The sequence below is a fragment of the Mobula birostris genome, chromosome 7 (assembly GCF_030028105.1).
Source record: "Mobula birostris isolate sMobBir1 chromosome 7, sMobBir1.hap1, whole genome shotgun sequence".
NCBI lineage: Eukaryota > Metazoa > Chordata > Chondrichthyes > Myliobatiformes > Myliobatidae > Mobula > Mobula birostris.
In genome coordinates, this window is record NC_092376.1 from 75,207,058 (window position 1) to 75,231,009 (window position 23,952).

The window sequence follows — 23,952 nt, forward strand, 5'->3', positions numbered from 1 at the left end:
GCCCAAGGGAAGTCATAGATTAACGACATACTGTGGGGGCACGGGATAGTAATTTTAGGTGAATAATATTTCTTACTAAGCCAACGGGAAAATAATCTTTTTGTTTAACTGCACCTGCCATGGGTACTTTGCGTGAATGAAGGAGGACATCTCTTTTAAGAGTTGCATTGATCACAGTTCTGCCAAGCTACATATCTCTGAAGTTTGAAGTTATATTTATGTTTTTCTTAAGAAGCATAAATATAAAGCCACATGCCAAATCAGACTGAGTTAATTCAACACAAAGACTCTGATTCAATAAGCCAAAGTGAAAGACAAAATCTGCACCCTCTTCCAATGTTTTATAAATTCAGTAGCAGTCCTGGGTCAATAGATGATACATGCGAGAAAATAACATGATTAGATGGCAAGGTGATACTTACTTAAAACACAGAATTTCACTATGAATAATTTTTAAGTGGTTGCAGTTTTGTTTGCCAATGAATACTTTAACATTTCTTCATCAAATATGAGAAATGTTAAAAGTCCACATCCACATTTTTGAAAAATGGAAGATACATTTTTCCTGCACAAAGAAAAGGAAAGATATTTGTGATGATGATGTCTGGTCCAGTTCTGTAAGAGTTTTTCAGCTTAGAAATTCACAGAATTAAAATATCACTATCAAGGTTACAAGGCTCAGAGATTTTAAAAACACTTCTCACAATGAGATTGTAAACTGAAATCCCACCTCTTTCCAAAAGAAACAATGCACTTTAATATCTTAAATGCAGAGATTCACATCTTCTGATGTGCAACCTAATGCAGAAGTTGTAAAACTGTTGCCATATATGCAGAACTTCAGAAAGTGGGTTATAAACCTTAATAATAAGCTCAAACGTGTTTAAGGTATCACTTTAATTCCCAATTTCCTTTGATTAGCATCAACCTTCATTTCTCACTGGCAGTGACTCCAAGCTAGAATACAGTTCTTCAGGCACTGGAACCAATGTGGTATATGCTCAAATGGTCATTCTTGAGCTATAAAAGCAATTATTTGACCTTAACAAAGATGTGAGATGTGGGAATGGTTAGACTAAAAGTCATTACGGTCAAAGCTAATCTTGTACTCACCAAATGCAGAAGAAAAAAATGCAGAACAGCCATTCGCTCTGGTTTCATTTAACTAGTTTGGAAGAGGAGGTGGTAATGTACTATTGCCTCTCCAGCTATGGTGAAGCAACTTAGCAGAGGAGGTTCTGGGAAATAGCATTTCCTGTTCAAAACTATTACAGTTCAGAAATAGTATTGTTCTGTAAATATGAAAACATCTTTGTTGTGCTACATTTTTATTCTTTGTACTACATTTTTTGATTAAAGAGTGAAACTTAAAAGGATCTTAGCCAGAAGGAAATTTTTTTTGTGTGATTTCAAAAAAAAGCTCCTTGATATTTTCTTGAAACTTTAATATATAAGTAATACCACAGCCTTATTAAACTTAGTCTTATAACCTGGGTTCTTTTCATGAGTTTTAAGGAAGACAACAAAGTGTCCAGGCTAGACATTGCTATAGGGATCTCACATTCAACGTGAGTAAAAGAAGCAGACTGAGGATTTGATTCAATGTATGTATTGTTACTTTCAGGAACATACAGCCTCGAGAAGAAGGGGAATATTTATTCTCATATGGTTAACATTGTACACAGCTAAATGTTATCCGTGTTCTTACACCTTGCTGACAAACAGCAACCTATTTTTTGAACTTGCTGGAAATACAGCAAGTGATTCTCTAAAATGCTTGAAGGGTCTATGTTATTCAGAAGGCAGATGTCTGGAGAAATAAAAAATAAAGCTGAGGAAAGTTGTCTGATTTAACAGCATTTTGAAACACTCATTTTGTGTTTAAAGCTATGTGGTAGTTTATATCTGGTTTTAAAGATTGAAAGAACAAAATATTACTTTTAATTCTCTAAATTTAGATCCTGGAAAAAAACTTGGCCAGGATAGAAAATCCAGTTTATGAAACATTATTAACTGGTTGACCAATGATCTTGTCCCTGAGTTATTTACATTAATGAAATGCTGACCCACAGGTCGTGTGTAAATTTAACAGAAATTAAGCTACTTATTTGGATAGGTCCTACCTTCTATATTAACAGAATATTGATCCACTATCATCTCTGAATCAAACAGAAATTAAAACCCGCACTGAGCATTTCATGCCAGAACACTAGACACTGGATTTGGTGCCTATTGTCACTTGATGTAGTGGCACCCTGCTTCCTGACAATGGAATGTAACCTAGGTTCATGCACAGACTGATTGCATCCCAATGGAGAAAATCTTACTCTAGACAGTCAATTCTTTGGTAGACAATTAGACAATAGCACATATCTCTTTACATTGCCGTCCTATATCTAAACATGAATGCATGGTCACAATTACACTGTCATTCTGTGGTCAGCAACATCACATATCTGTGAAATGACAATAAAAATTTAAATGTCTTATTAATCAGAACCTGGGGGGGGGGGGGAGGGGTTGGCATGCAATACATGCTTCCTTGATCCTGAAACCAAAATGGAAATCTATACCTGTAAACGTACTGATTTCCTGGCTTGCAGAATACATTTCCCTGGTAACGTATGTGGCAGGTGAGAATCTCAGTGCATTGTAAGTACATTATCCAGATTTTTGGTTTCTTTAAATGCATGTACTGAATCTTCATCTTGCTTAAGAGAGAGACTTCCATGGTTATTCTCTGAGAAAGGAGAGCACAGTGCCACCACATTAAGTTATAGAGGCCCAGAAAAGCTCTGGGATATACAAACCTGGCAATCAATATCTATCCATTCAGTAGTTCCTATTATGCACAGAGTTAGATCTTGGTTGAGGCAATCTCTGTTACTTGTCTTCCCTTAATAATGCTGTGATTTTCTATGTTACTATTTAGCATGAATGGAAACAAAATTCTTATGGGCAAATTGTAACTTCATCCCAAGGAGCCCAGGCTGATCTAAAAGTTTCCAAACTACATGAAGACTGAATATCTTTCAATAAAGAATAGCCTTGTGTACACAGCCACTTAGGCGCTGTTTTCCTTCTCCTGCAGTGAAACAGCACTCAAAACAGTTGATGGCTGTGGCAGAAGAAAAAGAACATAATAGCCACGGTTTTGTGATTGGAAATAATAAAGGAAGACCCATTTGAAATTAGGTACTATTTATGCACATGAAATATGATGAATGAAGAAATTTTGGGGGTGATGCAGCTTTCAAACCGAAGAATAAAGCATTTCCATTTAACATTATAGAAGATGCAGAAACTTTACATAACTCGAAAGTTACAAAATGTTAGAAAGTACCAAAAGATAAAAAATCTTTTCGATCTGAAAATTCCACAATAAACAACAGGACTAAATTCACATTTCATTGCTTATAAAACACATAGTGCAGCTATGACAATGTACTTCCACAAAAACTGATGCCAAACATCATTGCTAAATCTTTTGTAATAAATTTGAAAACAATTTTCATTTGCAGTACTGTCATGGTCACAAAAATAGAATAAAGCTTGCATAATGCAAAAAAAATCCTGCCCATGAATCAAAGCAGTCTGATGCAGCAAAGAGAAAGCGAGTGTTCCTCATTTCTTGTGGAAGAGCAGTGGCTTCACCAGCCCAGCCAGAATCTTGGGTACCTGTGTCATTATAATCTCTGACATCATCTCTGGAAACTCCACATTCAGCGCCCGGGACTGAACAAATGTATTCAAGCAGAACTGATGCAGCATCTTGACAAGCTATTGAAAGAAGACAGTAGAGTTACCAATACTTAATGAGCTTCCCCTATCTGTTCAGTTTTCAACATTCTGAATTATTCTCTTCATTCTTTAAATCTTGCATGCAATGACTGAAGCCAGAAGTCAATTTAAGAGTCATATCAAACACTTAACAACAACGCATGATTATCACTTAAACTTGCAACAATGACCTTTTATTTTCAATGTCCATTATGATAATAGCACTATGCAAATGCTAAGTTTTTATCAACAACAGCCACCACTGATCTGATTACTCTAAATACAGAATAAAGCTTAATGAGATCACTAATTTTTGGCTTCCAAGCTACTTCTGCAAAACAGGGCAACACAAGCTGCCTACCACACAGGTGTGGAACATGTGCAGGCTCCATTTGAAATGTTGAGAAATCCCATGCATGAACATTGCAAGAAATTAGAACTGATGCTCAAAGAAAAATTCAATTAACTAAAACAAAATTATTCAATGTATAAAGGGGCAGATTAATAATGTGCCAATTGGAATAGCTAGTCATAGGCTGATTACAGAGTGATCTCTGTTGACTGCGGTGCTTTAGTTGGAGAACTATGTTGAGCCTCAGTGTCACCGAATGAGGGATGCGAGAATTACTTAAGGTTTTTACATCACTGCTAACCAGGGACTTCACTGAGATGATGAAGAGCAAGAGCAGGTGGTGTTGATAGGATAGGACTTGACTACTACAATTCTGAAGTCAGGTGGAGTTCTGACACATCAACAACAATGATAAAGGTACCACTGATTGACAGTTGCCTCTTGAGATCATAGCCCTGTGAGCACATAGTAGTTTCAGTTTAACTGGGATAAAAGCTACTGAAGAGAAATGGGAATTGGAAAAAAATGATTGTCCTTTCACATATAAAATAGTTTTTGTTGTAGCATTTCAACAATCTCTATTTCCAGGAATATGATTTGGTTATTAACTGTCACATGAACTGAATGGTTAACATAATTTTAAAAATATCTACAAAACACATAATGGAAGATTAATAATAATCCTCAACGACTACTAATAGTGAAAGACTATGAAAAGAAAGCTATCCAACAACTCACATTTATGTAACCACACCTACTTCATGCATAGAGTCCATGAGTTTTGTGAGCTGGTAAAGACGCTGAGAACTGCTCTGTGCACCTTTCTCCTGCAAGTCAATGGCTCTACTCAGCTCCTTAATGTAGTCTCTCCGCATCTCTTCAAAGTACGACTGGCTCTTGAGGCCTTCCAAAGGAACTGTAAAACAAATGCCAGTTCGCACATAAAGCTTACTAAATGCTATCAAATGTGCAGAATAAAACCTGCAGAGCCTCAAATTGAACTTTATTCAAGCTTTAGAACCTTTTCCTTTGAGGACAAAGTTGATAGTTATCTTGAAAAGATTTTAAAGCATTTTCTTTTGGTGTTTCAGGGTAATGTTTTCAAGTTATCCATTGCACTCAGGAACCATTAAGCTTATAAAATATTTTCATGAATCATTTGATTTTGCCTGCACCTTGGTGTCAAGGTTCTGAGAGATATCTTTTCCTTGGTACTTAAATGAAAACAATTTTAATAAAATATCAATGACTGGTATGTGGTCCTTAATAATATTTCCATGGGAAATCTACCTCACCATCAGCACTGTAAATCTAGCATATTTGAGCACCATTCTCTACCCATTGGCTGGAAAAATTCAGAATTGAACAGCGTTGCACTTACAACAGCAAGAATATCCAACTGAAGAGGAAATTTCAAAATAAATCATGTAGTGAGATACCAGTGACAGCCTTCTCAACAATATGCACCATTGTAAGAGCACTCAACAAGGAGGAAAAGTAAATAAGAGATCTTATAGAGACATATAAAATTATGAAGGGGATAGGTAAGATAGAGGCAGGGCAGTTGTTTCCACTGGTAGGTGAGACTAGAATTAGGGGACATAGTCTCAGGATTTGGGGGAGTAGATTTAGGAATGGGGATGAGGAAGAACAGCTTTTCCCAAAGAGTGGTGAATCTGTGGAATTCTCTGCCCAATGAAGCAGTGGAGGCTACCTCAGTAAGTATATTTAAGACAAGGTTGGATAGATTTTTGCATAGTAGGGAATTAAAAGTTATGGGGAAAAGGTGGGTAGGTGGAGATGAGTCCATGGCCAGATCAGCCAGGATCTTATTGAATGGCAGAGTAGGCTCGACCGGCCAGATGGGCTACTCCTGCTCCTATTTCTTATGTTCTTTTAACTTTTCTATGGTTACAGCAGAATCAAACATGTGTGATTTTTTTGACATTTCTGGGTCTCACTATACTAGAAACAGTTATTGAAGAGACATAAATTAAATTGTTGAAAATAACATTGGTTATTTACAGGACTTTTGGTTATTAGGTGTTCTGCATATCTCTGTTATAATATTATATGCTCAATAATGTCTGATAAATCTCTCTGTTTATCTGAGTTCTACACCTGAAAAGTAATTCTTGGGTAGGCAGCTGTGTGTATGAAGAGAAATTAGAACTGATTCCCTGCTCAGGGATGAGATTCCACCCATTTTTACTGCTGAACATTTGTTAGAAGTCTGCTTACTATAGCACACCTTGGATGGGTAGGACGTTGATGGAAAGTCACAGAAAATGTACAGCCCAGAAGCAGTCTGGACAAACAAGTAACACAAGAAAGAATGATGTCTGGGGAAATCTTGTGGTGACCTCATGCATAGGGATGAGATTGTGCAGCCGGGGAAAACTTCCCTTTTCCTGAATGGCCAGGAAACCTTTGATATTCATAATCCTGTAATATGAGTAATCATCTTCTTTGTATTGTTTTCCTTCCTTCTCTATTGTTTGAAGATTCTCAATGTGATGCTGTTAATCATTATCTAAAGATTACAAGTCACTATTATATTATATGTGCCATATCCACCAAATAGAACATAGAACATAGAACAATACACCACAGGAACAGGCCTTTCACCCCACAATGTCCTACCGTACCAATTAAATTAGTGATTACATGGATAACTGAACTAATCTTTATTGCCTACACAATGTCCATAACCTTTCATATTTCTCACATCATGTGTCTATCTAAATAGCTCTCAAAAGTCTCTAATCTTTCTGCCTCTATCACCACCCCAGAGGCAGTGCATCCTAAGCACCTGCCATTCTCTGTGTAAAAACTTGCCCCTCACATCTCCTTTGAAGTGAGCCGCTGTCATCTTAAGTGCATGCCCTCTGGTATATTTCAACCCTTGGAAAAATTTCTTGTTGTCTACTCTATCCAGTGGCGTATCTAAGGTATGGCAGGTATGGCACGTGCCCTGGGTGCCACTTGAAGGCGGGGGCGCCACTGAACAGTTTCTATTAAAGTCAGACAAGCCATCCTCAAACAGTGAAAAAAAAATTTTCTTCAGATGCATGATCTGTCTTTGATTATCATGGGTGAGAAGCACTAGGATGGCCTTATTTCAGAGCATTGTGTAAGAAGACGATGAAACGTTTCTTCACGAAGAAGGAAAGTGGAGCTGAAGGACGGAAGAGACGAAAGTTGGAGGTGGAGGAAGCCAAGAAGTCGAGCAAGTTCTTCATGCCCTTCTTTGGAAAGCCCAGAACAAGTAGTTCGACACGTTCCATGGAGTCGCCTGCACCTGCTACAAGTTTGTTAGAATTCGAAGGTGGATCAAGTGCAAATGAGTCGCAAGCCGAGGAGGAAGTCAAGTCAGATAAATCCGAGTATGACGAGATTAAGAGTGAGGCTGCCACAGGGAACGTGGACATGACAGGAGGGGAAGACGATGGTGATGGTGGTGATGTTGAGTTTATTGACGAGATTGAACCTGACGACACTGAACCTAGTGAACTGGATGGTGTCAAAGAGCCTCGAACTGTCATACCAGAAGTGATTGAACAGCATGACATTGGACTTCTGAAGTTCGACAAGGATACTGGAAAAGCAATTCTGCCTGATGGGTTGAGAACAGAAATAATAAAGCTGGGTTCAAAATATTTCCAGAACAGTGAGGGGCCTTTCCTACCAACAAATAACCGCTCAATGAACAAAATGTAGTTCAAGAGGAAATTGGGAAATGGTCGTGGTGAGGAAGTGACTCGCTCAGGGCTGGTCTATTCCCCTTCTAAAAAGTCTGCATTTTGTATCTAACAACAGAAATTCTGCAGGTGCTGGAAATTCAAGCAACACACATCAAAGTTGCTGGTGAAGGCAGCAGGCCAGGCAGCATCTCTAGGAAGAGGTACAGTCGACGTTTCAGGATGAGACCTTTCGTCAGGTCTAACTGAAGGAAGAGCTGGTAAGGGATTTGAAAGTGGGAGGGGGAGGGGGAGATCCAAAATGATTGGAGAAGACAGGAGGGGGAGGGATGGAGCCAAGAGCTGGACAGGTGATTGGCAAAGGGGATATGAGAAGATCATGGGACAGGAGGCCCAGGGAGAAAGACAAGGGGGGGGGGAACCAGAGGATGGGCATGGGGTATAGTCAGAGGGACAGAGGGAGAAAAAGGAGAGTGAGAGAAAGAATGTGTGTATAAAAATAAATAACGGATGGGGTACGAGGGAGAGGTGGGTCATTAGCGGAAGTTAGAGAAGTCAATGTTCATGCCATCAGGTTGGAGGCTACCCAGACGGAATATAAGGTGTTGTTCCTCCTACCTGAGCGTGGCTTCATCTTTACAGTAGAGGAGGCTGTGGATAGACATGTCAGAATGGGAATGGGATGTGGAATTAAAATGTGTGGCCACTGGGAGATCCTGCTTTCTCTGGCGAACAGAATGTAGGTGTTCAGCGAAGCGGTCTCCCAGTCTGCGTCAGGTCTCGCCAATATATAGAAGGCCACATCGGGAGCACCGGACGCAGTATATCACCCCAGCTGACTCACAGGTTTACAGTAGAGGAGGCCGTGGATAGACATGTCAGAATGGGAATGGGATGTGGAATTAAAATGTGTGGCCACTGGGAGTCTAAAAACTCTTGCGCCTGCTCCTTCGTACAAAACCATTTAAATGATCCATCTTCCACTGTGATTCTCAGTCGAGCCAGAAAACAAAGAGAAGGCTTAAAATTTTGGCTGTATCGCTGTGCCATAACTTTTTAAAAGTTAACACGTTCTGCCATAACTTCTGATGAAAAATCTTCAACAATACAAATCTTCTGACCTTACTAGTCAATCATACCTTTTCCACGGGCATCACGAATCAGATGGTCCTTTATTTGAAATTCATGGAAACAAAAAAATGACTGATCTTGGCTTTGATTTTGAAGTCGATCCCTAGATAGGTGATCTGTGAGCACGATCAATCAAAGGCAGAGACTTTATAATATCAGGGAATAATTCCATCAAAAGATTTGCAAAGAATTCTTTAGGATTATCTCCTTCCGTTTGCTCTTAAAGTCCCAAGCTACGTAAGTTGTTCCTCCTACTTCTGTTTTCCAAATCAATAATCTTCTGTCTCAGTATTTTGTTGGACTTGGATTGTTTTTCATACAGCTTTTGCAAATCATCCATTCTCTCATCCAGTATAGTAATAACCTCTTCATGTTCCTTTATCTTCTTATCAAGCATGGTTAGTGTTGCTTGAATATCGTCTAATTTCGTACCTACTTGTTTGATTTCAGTGCTGATTTGTTGCGAATCAGCCGACGCTTCCTTTCTGAACTGTTGAAACTCCTCAGTAAGCTTTTGAACAGCTTCCAAAGCTGCTTTGGTAGTCATAGTAATATAATAACCCGTTTAACAGTAGCATTTCAAAAGGTTGGAGACAAAAGTAAGTAAGTTAGGAGCACCAGCAGAGAGCTGTTACTCCATCAGCGGCCACCAGGCAAATCCCGCCTGTGGTTGTTAAGTCAGACTCTGAAACCAGGTGGAGTACCAGGACAGAGGCAGTGAAGCCCATCAACAAGTACATTGAGGAGATACTTCAAGTTCTCCAGGACATGATAGACAATGAAAGCAAGACCAGTGAAACAAGAAGTGATGCAAGGCAGCTGTACAACCGTATGTTTAGTTACGATTTTTTGATTTTGCTAGGATTTTGGAACAGATACTCATTCGCATTGACCGTATTCAAAAAAGGCTGCAGGATCGTAGCATGATCTTCCACGATGCTGCCCTGGATTTGAAAGCCCTCCGAGATCATTTTTATGATGAAAGAGAAGTGTTGGTCAGTGAGTCACTCGAAGAAGGAGTTGGTCTCTGTCAAGAATGGAATATTGAAGTTGAAAGACGTCAGAGACAAAAGAAACGAATGGTAATAAGAACTCGAGAGACACTAGGTTAACAGCTAAGAAGGAAATGGAAAGAGTCATGAAGGGAACACTTGACCGTCTTCACAGAGAAATAGACGAAAGGTTCACTGGTTTGCACAACACTGATGGAGGGACTGTGTTACGGTGCCGACAGTAACAAACTAAAGAAGAAGTGCGAAAATTTGGGCAAATTGTACTACTGTGATGTTGATGGACAGCAGCTATATGAAGAAATTTTGGACTGCAGAATGTTGCTATCAAGACGGGTCAGTATGAAAATATCAAGACCTGAAGAGCTTATTGAATTTATTGTTCAGTATGGAGATGAGAGCGTCTTCCCCAATCTTTGCATTGCTCTTCAGATAATGCTAACCATCACAGTTTCCATCGCCAGATGTGAGAGATCATTCAGCAAGTTAAAACTAATAGTTGCGTATTTGAGAGCCTCGATGGGTCAAGGCAGACTCTGTGATCTTGCTGTGCTGAGTGTAGAAAGAGAAGAAACTGAAAAAATTGACTTTGATCACATCATAGACCAATTTGCATTAGTGAAAGCAAGGAAGGTGCAGTTATAATTTTCATGTAGTGTCATAATTTGTTAATTAAAAGATTAATGAGCTTCACTTTTATTTTTGAGCTCTGATATTATGGGAGAGTTATCTAAAAGATGTTTGGACAGGGGCGCGATTTCAGTGCTTGCCATAGGTGCTATTTTTTGTAGATACACCCCTGACTCTATCTATGCCTCTCATAATTTTATTTACCTCTATCAGATCTCCCCTCAGCCTTTGCTGCTCCAGAGAAAACAACCCAAGTTTGTCCAAACTCTTGTTATAGCACGTTCTCTAATTCGGGCAACATCCTCGTAGAACTTCTCTGCACCCTCTCGAAAGCCTTGACGTGCATCCTAGAGTGGACAACCAGGGTGGTATGCAAAACCATAGGCATGGCCAGCTAGAGCTATGGAGAGCTACGACATGATTTCCTGAGTTTTGAACTCAGTGCCTTGACTAATAAAGGAAAGCATGTCACATGCATTCTTAACCACCCTATCAACCTGTGTAACCACTTTCAGTGAGCTATGAACTTGGACTCCAAGATCCCTCTGCTCTTCAACATTGTTAAAGGTCTTACCTTTAACAGTGTACTATCTTCTCACATTTGACCTACCTAAGTGTAACACTTCACATTTGGCTGGGTTAAACTCCTTCCATCATTTCTCTACCCATATCTGTAACTGATCTATATCCCATTGTATTCGTTGCCAGTCTTCTATACTATCCCCAACACCAGCAATCTTCATATCACCTGCAAACTTATTAACCCAGCCATCTACATTTTTATCCAGGTCATTTATATGCATCATAAACAGCAGAGGTTCCAGTATAGATCCCAGGGGACCTCCAGCTAGAATAAATCCCTTCAACCACTACTGTCTGCCTGCATGGGCAAGCCAGTTCTGAATAAAAATGTCCAATTCACCATTGATCCCATGTATCTTTATATTTGGGATAAGCTTCCTATGAGGGACCTTGTCAAACGATTTACTAAAATCCACGCATACAACATCCACAGCTCTACCTTCATAAACCCCCCTCACCACCTCATCAAAAAACTCAGTCAAGTTACTAAGCCTTGACACAAAGCCATGCTGGCTCTCCCTAATGAGGCCATGGTTTTTCAAATGCTCATAAATTCCTAGCCCTAAGAATTCTCTCCAATAACTTCTCTACTACTGACGTGAGACTCGCCTGTCTATAGTTTCCAGGATTATCCCTGGTTCCCTTTGAATAATGGAACAACATTAGCTATTTGTTAGTCCTCTGGAACCTCACCTCTGGCTAGAGAGGACACAAAGATATTGGTCAAGGACTCAGCAATCTTCTCTCTTGCCTCTCTCAATAACCTGGCATGTATCCCATCAGGCCTTGGGGACTTATCCACCTTAATGCTCTTTAAGAGACCCAACACTACATCCCCCTTTACCTCAAAGTACTCTAGAATATCAGTACATTCAGTAATGGTTTACCTATCCTCCACATCTTTCTCTTTGGTAAATACTGATGTAACATTCTGTTAATGGTTTATCCTGTTATTCAGCATAAACTATACCCAACTTATTATGTAAATAAACCACCTAAAAGTTAACTACATTTTCTTATAAATAACTTAATCAGTTCTTAAAGTACCTTCCTGAAGTTTGAATTCCTCTGTTGCACTATATCAGAATGTTAACTTCAACAGATGATCAATGATAATTTTGAAGATAAAAACACCATTTGTAACATTCACCCAGTTCCTGCAAATCATGAGCCAGTAGATTGGAACCTTCCATTTGAAATTCCATATTCAAATCCAAAATATTTGTGTGCTGTTTTAACAACCTAGACTTCTTCTAATGCTTATTAGCAGCTTTACCGCAGGAGCTTTCTCACTTAAATCCGTTCCAACCCATTCCTCTCATTAAGGACACATTAGCAACTAAAAAAGATGGCTGAGCCATTAAAGAGACAAATTTCTAACCAGCTTGTATGCTGCAAGGAAAGTAAGATTCAACTTTCCCACAAGTGTAGAATAGAGCAGTCAATGTTTCCCTCCTCAAGCCCAACGGATAGAAAATAGCAGGCCTAGGTTTTATTGGGTTTAGTTGACAAAGCTCCAATCATGTTTCCCAGCTGTTCTTTGCTGCTGGATTCCACGTGGAGTCCAGCTGTGAGGCAGGATTGTGTTGGAATTCTCCAGCATTTCCACAGCACAGCACAGGATTCATGAGTCCGTTACCAGCTATGATGAAAAATGTAGAGATAGGATAAGCTGTGTTTCTTTATTTCAATTTGTAGGAATGGTGGTAGCATAAAAGTAATTCAAACGTTTTTTTAATGTTTTAATTACATTAATAGTTTTTTAAACTATTTTCAAAAGGCAGGGGCATTTCGGTTGCCAGCTAAAACAATAAATAACCAATTCTTGACTGGTCAGGGTATGAAGGGATATAGGGGGAAGACAGGAGATTGGAGCTGAGAAGAAAAATGGATCAGCCATGATGAAATTGCAGAGCAGACTCGATGGGCCAAATGGCCTAATTCTGCTCCTATATCCTATGGTCTTATGGTCTTATTCACAAATCATTTTACAGCACCTCTCCTCTGATCTACCACGGGGTCACAATGGAAAATAAAAGCCAAAATAACTATAGCAAATCACATTCATAAATCGACCTACGATATTATTTTAGAGATACATCAACTAATCAGCCTTGCACATTGCCTTAGTACCTGTCTTCCATTAAATTTAGGGGTGCTGCCATCTGTTGTTTTAGCAATGCCTCCACCAATGATTGTAAACCAAGTCTCTTCTTTCTGGTTAAAGCCATGCAGTCATACCTCCTGTGACTATGCACCATTTTGTCTTGCAGCACAGCGGGATGTGTGTCACTGAGTGTCCCACAAAGTGTTTCTATGCTGTACCTTACATGGTAGACACGGTCTAATCTCTGAAAAATGAGTGTGAAGTTTGCAAAGATAAAGTGAAAGTGAGGTATGGGGGTCCGGGGTTGATGACTGGTGGGTCTTACACTGAGCAGTCTCAGAGGCTCGTGTTGCAGTTGATAAAGTGCGGCACTTAAAACATTGAACCTGCAAATTCATCTGAGATTGTTGAGTGTTCTTTAACTGCCACATCTTTACTATTACTGCTGTCAGGAAGCTTGTCTTGGGAGCATTTTGTGTCCTCTTTGATACATCTGATCCCTCTACATCTCCATCTTCTGACCAAGGGCTCAAGCACAAAATTATCTTCAAGCCACAGCCCCAAGTTCTCCCCACAGCTACAGGTATTCAATTTTGTAAGATCTGTTACAAAAGAGTTGTAACAAAGTGATTTGAAAACATGCTGCTATGCTTAATCAAAAATGACGTGAAAATGGTGATTTTCATTTTTGTTTGTGACTACTTGTAACTGAAATTTGTGCATATCTTCCTTGGTGCTGTCTCCCAGATTTTCTGGAGCAAACTCAAGACATTTTTAAATTAACCCAAGTAGGATCACATAACATCAGTAAGATATGGATACATCTCCCTGCACCTTTGTAATAGTATAGTTGATCAAACGTATTGGCAATCTTTTGAAAACAATATTAAAGAACCTTCAGACAATCTCAGGTAAAGAGACATGGATACCTTTTTGTGGATAGCATTGGTAAAAGTTGCCTTGATTCATCATTGTCGTTTTGGCCATTTGGACAGGAGACAACAGGAGGCTCAGAGCTTGGGGAGAGTAAAGTTGGCACCAAGCTGCACACTCACTTTTACCATCCTTTCCCGACAGCTGACCCACACTTCTCTCTTTGTGGTGAGCCGGATAACACTTTCTGCAGAACAGGCGGATGAGGAATCACCAAGTCTAAGCCATCATGCATCATACTCGAGCTATGAGTCACAGCATTTTAACTATTTGTAAAGTCTGAGTTCACTAGTTTGATCGCCACTTCATATACCTCATCTAGATAGCCATTCTTTCTACACATGAGGATACCACCAGAAAGACCAGTCATAGAACACGTTTGAGGGTCCAGCTAAAGCACCAGCCAACATCATACATAGCTATTACTGTTGCTCCAGAAATATTCTATTCCTAGATGGTCCTTTCGGCACAACACCAGGATGTTTAATATGAATTCTCCACCCTTCCTTCCCCCATCTGTGCTGACCCAACTATGTGTAAATCACCAGGTGAAACCTTAACTCTTTGGCTGATCCCCAGCAGCATGCCTAAAGAGGATTACCAAAATGAGGTGCAGCCCTTGAATGCCTGCACTCCCTTCTGTATTCCCTTTACTATAGTTCCAACCCACAAAATTCTTCTCATTGAATGTTGCACTGTCCCTTAAAAGCACAAAGTAATATCGACTCACTTGAGTCATCACCATAGAGGTTCACAGTGATTGGCTGGATACGTACTGGCTGCACTAAAATACCACTCACTGGTGCTCTTCACTTGGCTATTGGCATTTCCTGTGCAGTACCAGTCTAGCAATCCCCACACCACACTCCTCTTAACGCATCAGGTATTTCAAATCTAGATCTAGCATTCAATGTTGATCAGACCCGTAAACCAACTTCAGCTGCACTGACCATTTGCTGGTTTGTGAAACGATTTTAATATTTCTTCTGTTCTGATGATATCCGGCAATATAGTCCACAAAGATCAAACATATCATCATTGCCTCCTGTTGATTCTTGTTGACATAGCATTATTTGTACATGGAGGCAATGTTTACTGAAGGGTTTTCAACAAGATTACTCATGGCATGAAAGGAGCTTTTAAACAGGAATTGACTGTTTGGAAAACTATGCAATAGCGGTTCACTGAAGGATACCTTAACTGCTACTGTCAGGCAGGAGGTAGAGGCACCTGAGGTTCTGCACCACCAGCTTCAAGAATAGCTATATCCCTTTAACCATTCGGTTCTTACAACAACCTGCACAACCCTAACCTCTACCTCAGTACAGGAACACGAGGGCCACTTTGACCACTTTGCACATTTTTCATCCTAAATAAGTTCTTTCTTGTAAAATTGTGTATAATTTTCATTTATGTCTTTCTTGTGTTTGTGTATCTAGTGTTATGTGCCGTGATGCTGCTGCAAGGGAGATTTAATTGTGCTTATGACAATAAGGTCAACTTTCAACTGCTGAACTAAAATGCTGAACATCTGTCTCATATTTTCACCCATAATCGAAAGCATCTGTCCAAGTACCAAATGTGCTCCTGGTGCCAATTCATGTTGCAGGAGTTCAGCCGTTTCTGAAATAATCGCAAAGCATTCAAAGGTCTTCTTGCCTTATAAATTTTCACTGCACAAGCGAGTTGTGATCCTTGTCTGAGGTCCTACTGCTAGCTTCTCCTAGCTCTCTAAGGTCTGATGCTTTAGGTTGGCAACATAAGAGGTTGCTGTATGTCGAACCTGCCACAGGTGTGTACTGTCAATACATCACTGGAGCTCAGACTGCCAAAGTCCCATCCGCAGCCTTGAGACCAGCCATGCTCTATGCCTTGGGCTAGCTTGCTTTTCTTGGGAACCAAGCCAAGCATTGGTTTAAGAAGGTTTGATATGTTTTCATCATGATAATGTAACATTCTCCATTTCCAGAAATGTTCTGTTATTAGGCAGCTGCTTAGCATGCCCCCTTAACTGTCATAAAGGAGATTATGTGAAAGCACAGAGCCAACTATGGCCCTCATAAATTTAATTTCCCAACCTGTCTTTTGGGGTGAGTATTTGGATCAAAGAAAACACACAAAAAGCTGGATGAACTTAGCAGGTCAGGCAACATCTATGAACAGAAATGGACAGTCGATGTTTTGGGTCAAGACCCTTCATCTGGTCTGAAAGATAGAAGATAGCATGGATAAAATAGCAGAGGGAAGAGGTGAAGCAAGACTTGAAAGTTGATAGTTGAGTCCAGGTAAGGGTAGATGACAGGCAAATGAGGGATGGGGAGAATGAGAATAGCATCATTATTTGGGAGGACTGAGAATGATCAAATCTAATAGGAGAGAAAGGTGGAGCATAGAGTAAAGGAGGGATGTGGGGAGGCCAGAGGATGGTAATGGTTGATGGGAGCCAGTGGGAAGTGTGTGTCAGTGACAAGCAGATGGAGAGGATAGGGGAGGGAAGGAGACCTGGTGATAAAGGCCAAGTAGATCAGAAGGAGAGGGAAAAGAAAAAAGAGGTGGAAGAGGGCATTTCCCGAAAGTTGTTGAATTTAATGTTCATACCATCAGGTTGTACGTTAACTAGGTAGAATATGAGGTAGTGTTCATCTAGTTTAATTTAGGTGGAACTTGGCAGTGAAGAAGAATAAGGTCAGAGTAGGGAGAACAACCAGTTGGCTGTCAATGCAAAACTCTAGGCAGCCACAGTAGATGAAGCAAAGGTATTTAGCAAAGCAGTTGGTGTTATGGTCTGCCTGGTTATATCTTGAGAATATCCAAGAGATGTTATTGGAGATATGAAACTCAGGGCAGCCTCAATGCAGCAACCCTTGAGGAGACCACAAACTGGCATTGCTGTGCACAAGAACATTGTACAAGCAGATCATTGCACTATTATGTCAGTCTTTAGAAGCTTGCTGGAAGGCAGTCCAGTACCTTCAGTAAATGTTCTGTGGAAGACTCCGTTGATGGCTGTTACACTATCTTTTTCAGAAATGTTACACAAGATTTGGCCTCTTTTACCATTCTTGACATCTCCATTGACTCTTGCTTACGTATGCTCAATAAATCCCTAGTGTAGGTTCCTTAGTAACTGAAGATGCCAATTTTGGTTCTAATGATTGCTGCAGTAAGAACAATTTATAGTATGTCGTTATTAGGTTTCTACTGCTGTTTTGACATTAAAATCCAAGAATACTGAGAGATGAAGAGGGAGTATCTCATGATACTATTGACAAGTAGCCACTTATTCAGTGATAACAGTATGCCCTGACAGGTTGTCATGCTCAGCCTTCACACTGCCTGTTGAACAGTTTTGAGCCGAAACACAATGTCTTGCCATGTTAATATACTATTAAAAGCTCTTTCCCAAGGACTGAGTACTTGTAGTGGCAAGCCCTCCTCCTGTGCTGAATGTCTTTTATCCTTCTGTGGGACAACTTTGCCTGCTGAGAAAACATCAGATCTGAGCCGGAATATCACGTTGTACATAAAACAGTAGCAGGTGAGGCCCGAAGAGAGAAACAGATTGAATCAATATATCATCCAGCACACGAGGCTATAGCATATCGCTGTCAGATCATTAAAGCAGCTTCACAATTAGTCCTGCCTCACTGTTGGTTCCCTTGAACCCTCAAATATTTTATGCAGCATCCTGTTACTCTGGTAAAATAGAAGGGAATATTTTTCATTGGCTGGAGTCGTACTTAGTACAAAGGAAGATGGTTGTAGTAGTTCACTCCAGCAGCAGGATATAGCTGGTGGGAGCACACCAGGCCATTGTCCAAACCCTAGCCTTCAACAAATGCTTTATCAAAGGCATCATCTACGGTTCATGAGTTCATAATACTCTTTACTTGTCTGATGTATACTCTTCCTGACAACATTGTACCACAATATCACTATCACAGGTGTGACCTGTACAAAAAGGACGGGTTACACTTGAATCCTAGGGGGACCAATATCCTGGTGGGGAGATTTGAGAGGGCTACTGAGGTGACTTTAAACTAGAATGGTTGTGGGGTGGGAATCAAATTAAAGAGACTAGGAGAGAGGAGGTTAGTTCACAACAGGGGGATGGGAACAAGTGCAGAGAGACAGAGGGGTGTAAAATGAGGGTAGAAGCAAAAAGTAGTAAGGTGAAAAGTACAAGTGGCAGGCCGGCAAATCCAGGGCAAAAATCAAAAAGGGCCACTTTTCAACATAATTGTATAAGGGCTAAGAGTGTTGTAAAAGCGAGATTGAAGGCTTTGTGTGTCAATGCAAGGAGCATTCGTAACAAGGTGGTTGAATTAAAAGTGCAGATTATTATTAATGAATATGATATAGTTGGGATCACAGAGACATGGCTCCAGGGTGACCAAGGATGGGAGCTCAACATTCAGGGATATTCAATATTCAGGAGGGATAGACATAAAAGAAAAGGAGGTGGGGTAGCATTGCTGGTTAGAGAGGAGATTAACGCAATAGACAGGAAGGACATTAGCTGGGAGGATATGGAATCGATATGGGTAGAGCTGCATAACACTAAGGGGCAGAAAACGCTGGTGGGAGTTGTGTACAGGCCACCTAACAGTCGTAGTGACATTGGGGATAGTATTAAACAGGAAATTAGAAATGCGTGCAATAAAGGAATGGCAGTTATAATGGGTGACTTCAATCTACATATAGATTGGGTGAACCAAATTGGTAAGGGTGCTGAGGAAGGGGATTTCTTGGAATGTATGCGGGATAGTTTTTTGAACTAACATGTCGAGGAACCAACTAGAGAGCAGGCTATTCTAGACTGGGTATTGAGCAATGAGAAAGGGTTAATTAGCAATCTTGTTGTGAGAGGCCCCTTGGGTAAGAGTGACCATAATATCGTGGAATTCATTAAGATGGAGAGTGACATAGTTAATTCAGAAACAAAGGTTCTGAACTTAAAGAAGGGTAACTTTGAAGGTATGAGACGTGAATTAGTTAAGATAGACTGGCAAATGACACTTAAAGGGTTGACGGTGGATATGCAATGGCAAGCATTTAAAGATCGCATGGATGAACTACAACAATTGTTCATCCCAGTTTGGCAAAAGAATAAACCAGGGAAGGTAGTGCACCCGTGGCTGACAAGGGAAATTAGGGGTAGTATCAATTCCAAAGAAGAAGCATACAAATTAGCCAGGAAAAGTGGCTCACCTGAGGACTGGGAGAAATTCAGAGTCCAGCAGAGGAGGACAAAGGGCTTAATTAGGAAAGGGAAAAAAGATTATGAGAGAAAACTGGTAGGGAACATAAAAACTGACTGTAAAAGCTTTTATAGATATGTGAAGAGTAAAAGATTGGTTAAGACAAATGTAGGTCCCCTACAGACAGAAACAGATGAATTGATTATGGGGAGCAAAGACATGGCAGAACAATTGAATAACTACTTTGGTCCTGTCTTCACTAAGGAGGACATAAATAATAATCCAGAAATAGTAGGGGACAGAGGGTCCTGTGAGATGGAGGAACTGAGGGAAATACATGTTAGTAGGGAAGTGGTATTAGGTAAATTGAAGGGATTGAAGGCAGATAAATCCCCAGGGCCAGAAGGTCTGCATCCTAGAGTGCTTAAGGAAGTAGCCCAAGAAATAGTGGCTGCATTAGTGATAATTTTTCAAAACTCTTTAGATTCTGGATTAGTTCCTGAGGATTGGAGGGTGGCTACTGTAACCCCACTTTTTAAAAAAGGAGGGAGAGAGAAACTGGGGAATTATAGACCAGTTAGCCTAACATCGGTGGTGGGGAAAATGCTAGAGTCAGTTATCAAAGATGTGATAACAGCACATTTGGAAAGTAGTGAAATCATCGGACAAAGTCAGCATGGATTGTGAAAGGAAAATCATGTCTGACAAATCTCATAGAATTTTTTGAGGATGTAACTAGTAGAGTGGATAGGGGAGTACCAGTGGATGTGGTATATTTGGATTTTCAAAAGGCTTTTGACAAGGTCCTACACAGGAGGTTAGTGTGCAAACTTAAAGCACACGGTATTGGGAGTAAGGTATTGATGTGGATAGAGAATTGGTTGGCAGACAGGAAGCAAAGAGTGGGAATAAACGGGACCTTTTCAGAATGTCAGGCAGTGACTAGTGGGGTACCGCAAGGCTCAGTGCTGGGACCCCAGTTGTTTACAATATATATTAATGACTTAGATGAGGGAATTAAATGCAGCATCTCCAAGTTTGCGAATGACACGAAGCTGGGCGGCAGTGTTAGCTGTGAGGAGGATGCTAAAAGGATGCAGGGTGACTTGGATAGGTTAGGTGAGTGGGCAAATTCATGGCAGATGCAATTTAATATGGATAAATATGAGGTTATCCACTTTGGTGGCAAAAACAGGAAAACAGATTATTATTTGAATGGTGGCTGATTAGGAAAAGGGAAGGTGCAACGAGACCTGGGTGTCATTATACATCAGTCATTGAAAGTGGGTATGCAGGTACAGCAGGCGGTGAAAAAGGCAAATGGTATGCTGGCATTCATAGCAAGAGGATTCGAGTACAGGAGCAGGGAGGTACTACTGCAGTTGTACAAGGCCTTGGTGAGACCACACCTGGAGTATTGTGTGCAGTTTTGGTCCCCTAATCTGAGGAAAGACATCCTTGCCATAGAGGAAATACAAAGAAGGTTCACCAGATTGATTCCTGGGATGGCAGGACTTTCAAATGATGAAAGACTGGATTGACTAGGCTTATACTTGTTGGAATTTAGAAGATTGAGGGGGGATCTTATTGAAACATATAAAATCCTAACGGGATTGGACAGGCTAGATGCAGGAAGATTGTTCCCGATGTTGAGGAAGTCCAGAGCGTGGGGTCACAGTTTGAGGATAAAGGGGAAGTCTTTTAGGATCGAGATTAGAAAAAACTTCTTCACACAGAGAGTGGTGAATCTGTGGAATTGTCTGCCACAGGAAACAGTTGTGGCCAGTTCATTGGCTATATTTAAGAGGGAGTTAGATATGGCCCTTGTGGCTAAAGGGATCGGGGGTATGGAGGGAAGGCTGGTACAGGGTTCTGAGTTGGATGATCAGCCATGATCATACTGAATGGTTGTGCAGGCTCGAAGGGCTGAATGGCCTACTCCTGCACCTATTTTCTGTGTTTCTATGTTTCTATCACTGAGACAAAGCGTTCCGCTTAATCACGAGACCATCCACTATATTGTATATTCTCTTCTCCCTCCACCGAAGTACATAGTCAAATGGCGTATAAAATGTATTGCAGCAACTTGTCAGCATAACTCAGACAACACCACCCAAACCCATGTGATAACACCGAGGAGGGCAAGGAATATCACAAACAGAAGCTTCCTTCCTGAGCTAGAAATATATTGCTGATCCATCATCAAGACTTGAGTCCGAATCCTGGTATTCCCTACCCAACAGTACCCTGGAAATATCCACAAGGAGCATGATTGAAGAGTTCTGCTTCTTACTTATCTAATGTAGTTAGATACAAACTAACAATGTCCACCTAATATTAAATATTTAGTATTCCCCTTAGTTAATGATAAAGAAATCCTTAATGAGTAATTTGCTTCAGTATTCACCAGTGAGAGGGTCATTAACATTTGTGACGACTGTATTATTATGTGTGTACATAATAAAGAACTTCATTTCCCAGTGTGCAATGCGGGTGGTTTACCCAGAACCAGAAGTGACTTTTTTGAACAGGACACATACATACACACACACACACACACACACACACACACACACACACACACAATGTGGTCGAAGAAGCCATTCTATAAATCTGTAATATTTCTAGCCTTTTTAATGATGCAAGTTTGCCTTTTATCAAGAACAAACATAACATGGTGTCAGAAGTTGGTGTGAGGTCTAAATACAAAGTGTAACTGAATGCTGTGAGCAACTAAGGAAGAGATGCTAGGTTCCGATGGAGAGAAGCTGCCAGCAAGAGAGCGCACTGTTTTGAAGCTCACCAAGAAATTGAGGTGAGGGTCTAAAGCTTTCCTCAATGGATGACTTAAGTCCTCCCATAGCCATGCAGTTTACCGGCAACCTAACTGATAATTGGAAATGCTTCTAACAGCGAATCAATATGTATTTAGTGAAAAGCAGAGCCGGCAGGGTGGAGGAAAAAGTGAAAGCGTCTATCTTTCTACACGCAATTGGCGAAGATGCTTTGGACATCTATAACAGCTTTCAAATTGATGAGATAGCCTTTACATTTGATACTCTGATGAAAAAAAATTTGATGAGCGTTTTGTCCCAAGTAAAAACATCATGAATGAAAGGTATAAGTTCTTTTCCTGTGACCAGAAACAAGGTGTTACCTTTGACCAATACTTAGATAAGCATCTCACCCTGAGTAAGTCCTGTGAGTTTGGAGAATTGAGAGACTCACCATTCAGAGACAAAGCAGTTTGTGGAATCTCACAATATAGGCTCAGAGAAAGCTTGCTCTCTGGAAAAAGATTTGATACTAGAAAAGGCATTGAAAATGTATAGTGCAGCAAAGACCCACAAGTACAAGCTAAAGAGCTGCCTGGGCAGAAACAACAGAGCACACTGTGAAAACAGAGGGGCAGATTGCAAGGCGTTTCACAAAGTAACAGCATAGCCCCTAGTCTCAAACAGTAAATGCAGCCAGTGTGGAGGTAGACACACCCCACAGATGTGTTCTGCTTATAGAAAGTCCTGTAATAACTGTGGGAAGAAGAATCATTTTGCAAAGTGCTGCAAAGCTACTAAGAGAAAGAAATACACGGTGGCTGAGGAAATAGAGGAAGTTTTTGTAGATTCTCTGCAGACTGCTGGTGCTAGTAAAACAGAATTGATTGTTCCAGTGACTGTGAATGGGACAGTAATTCCATTCAAGCTTGACACTGGAGCCCAGGTGAATCTGTTGTCTGTGAATGGTTATAAGACTCTCAAAGTAAAGAGAAAGGTTGAGCCAGTGAAGCAAAAAGTGACAGGCTATACTGGAGAGAACGCTTTAGTAAAAGGGGGCTATATAGTGACCTTCAGGTACAAGGGACAGCACCTAAAGTCACAGCTTCTGATTAATGAAAAGTGATACAGCTTAAGTCTGAGTACGTGTGAAGGGCTCACCCTGTTGAAAAGAGTGTTCATAGTGGCCTCACAGACCAAAGGTGACCAGGCAACACTCAAGAAAGAGTACACAGACGTCTTAGAGGGGATGCTTACCTGATAACTCGAGAAACTTGTAACATAATCCATAAGAGCTCCAGGATGGTTATGCAAGAGAAGCACAAGAGCTCCAGGATGGTTATGCAAGAGAAGCACAAGAACGCCACCTTCCATAGACCAGCTATACCAGCATGCCAATCAGGATGCCAGTGCTGAATAGATTGTGATGAAAATGTGACTGGTTTTGCTTCCACCTCATGCAGCTTGGTTCAAAATCTATCTCTCATCAATTCCCATTTAAAGACTGGAAATCAAAAATATCTCCATGATCCTCTCTGAAGTTGAAGAGGAAAAATAAAAAGATAGATATGGAGACCACACAGGCAGAACATTAGCAACAATTCGGCACAAACCAACAGGAGGAGTTGCTATTTATCATATGCAGCCAACAGGAGGAGCTCTGTGAATTGATACAGACTCAACTGGAACCTGTGCAAAGACTCACTGATCACATGGGTGTAGTCCAGGTTCCATTATGAGGCACAGGGAGC

The 23,952-nt window shown here is 40.5% G+C and overlaps 1 protein-coding gene across 1 annotated transcript in view; it reads right to left on the reverse strand.

Annotated features, from left to right (window-relative positions):
• Positions 1 to 3,624: 3,624 nt before the first annotated feature.
• Positions 3,625 to 23,952, reverse strand: part of LOC140200307 (progesterone receptor-like) — a 326,010-nt gene continuing 305,682 nt past the window's right edge. The window contains exons 7-8 of the mRNA XM_072263440.1: positions 4,891 to 5,048; positions 3,625 to 3,780 (exon numbers count right to left, since the gene is read on the reverse strand). Of these exons, the coding sequence (XP_072119541.1) occupies positions 3,625 to 3,780; positions 4,891 to 5,048 (314 nt within the window). The remainder of the gene's footprint in view (positions 3,781 to 4,890; positions 5,049 to 23,952) is intronic.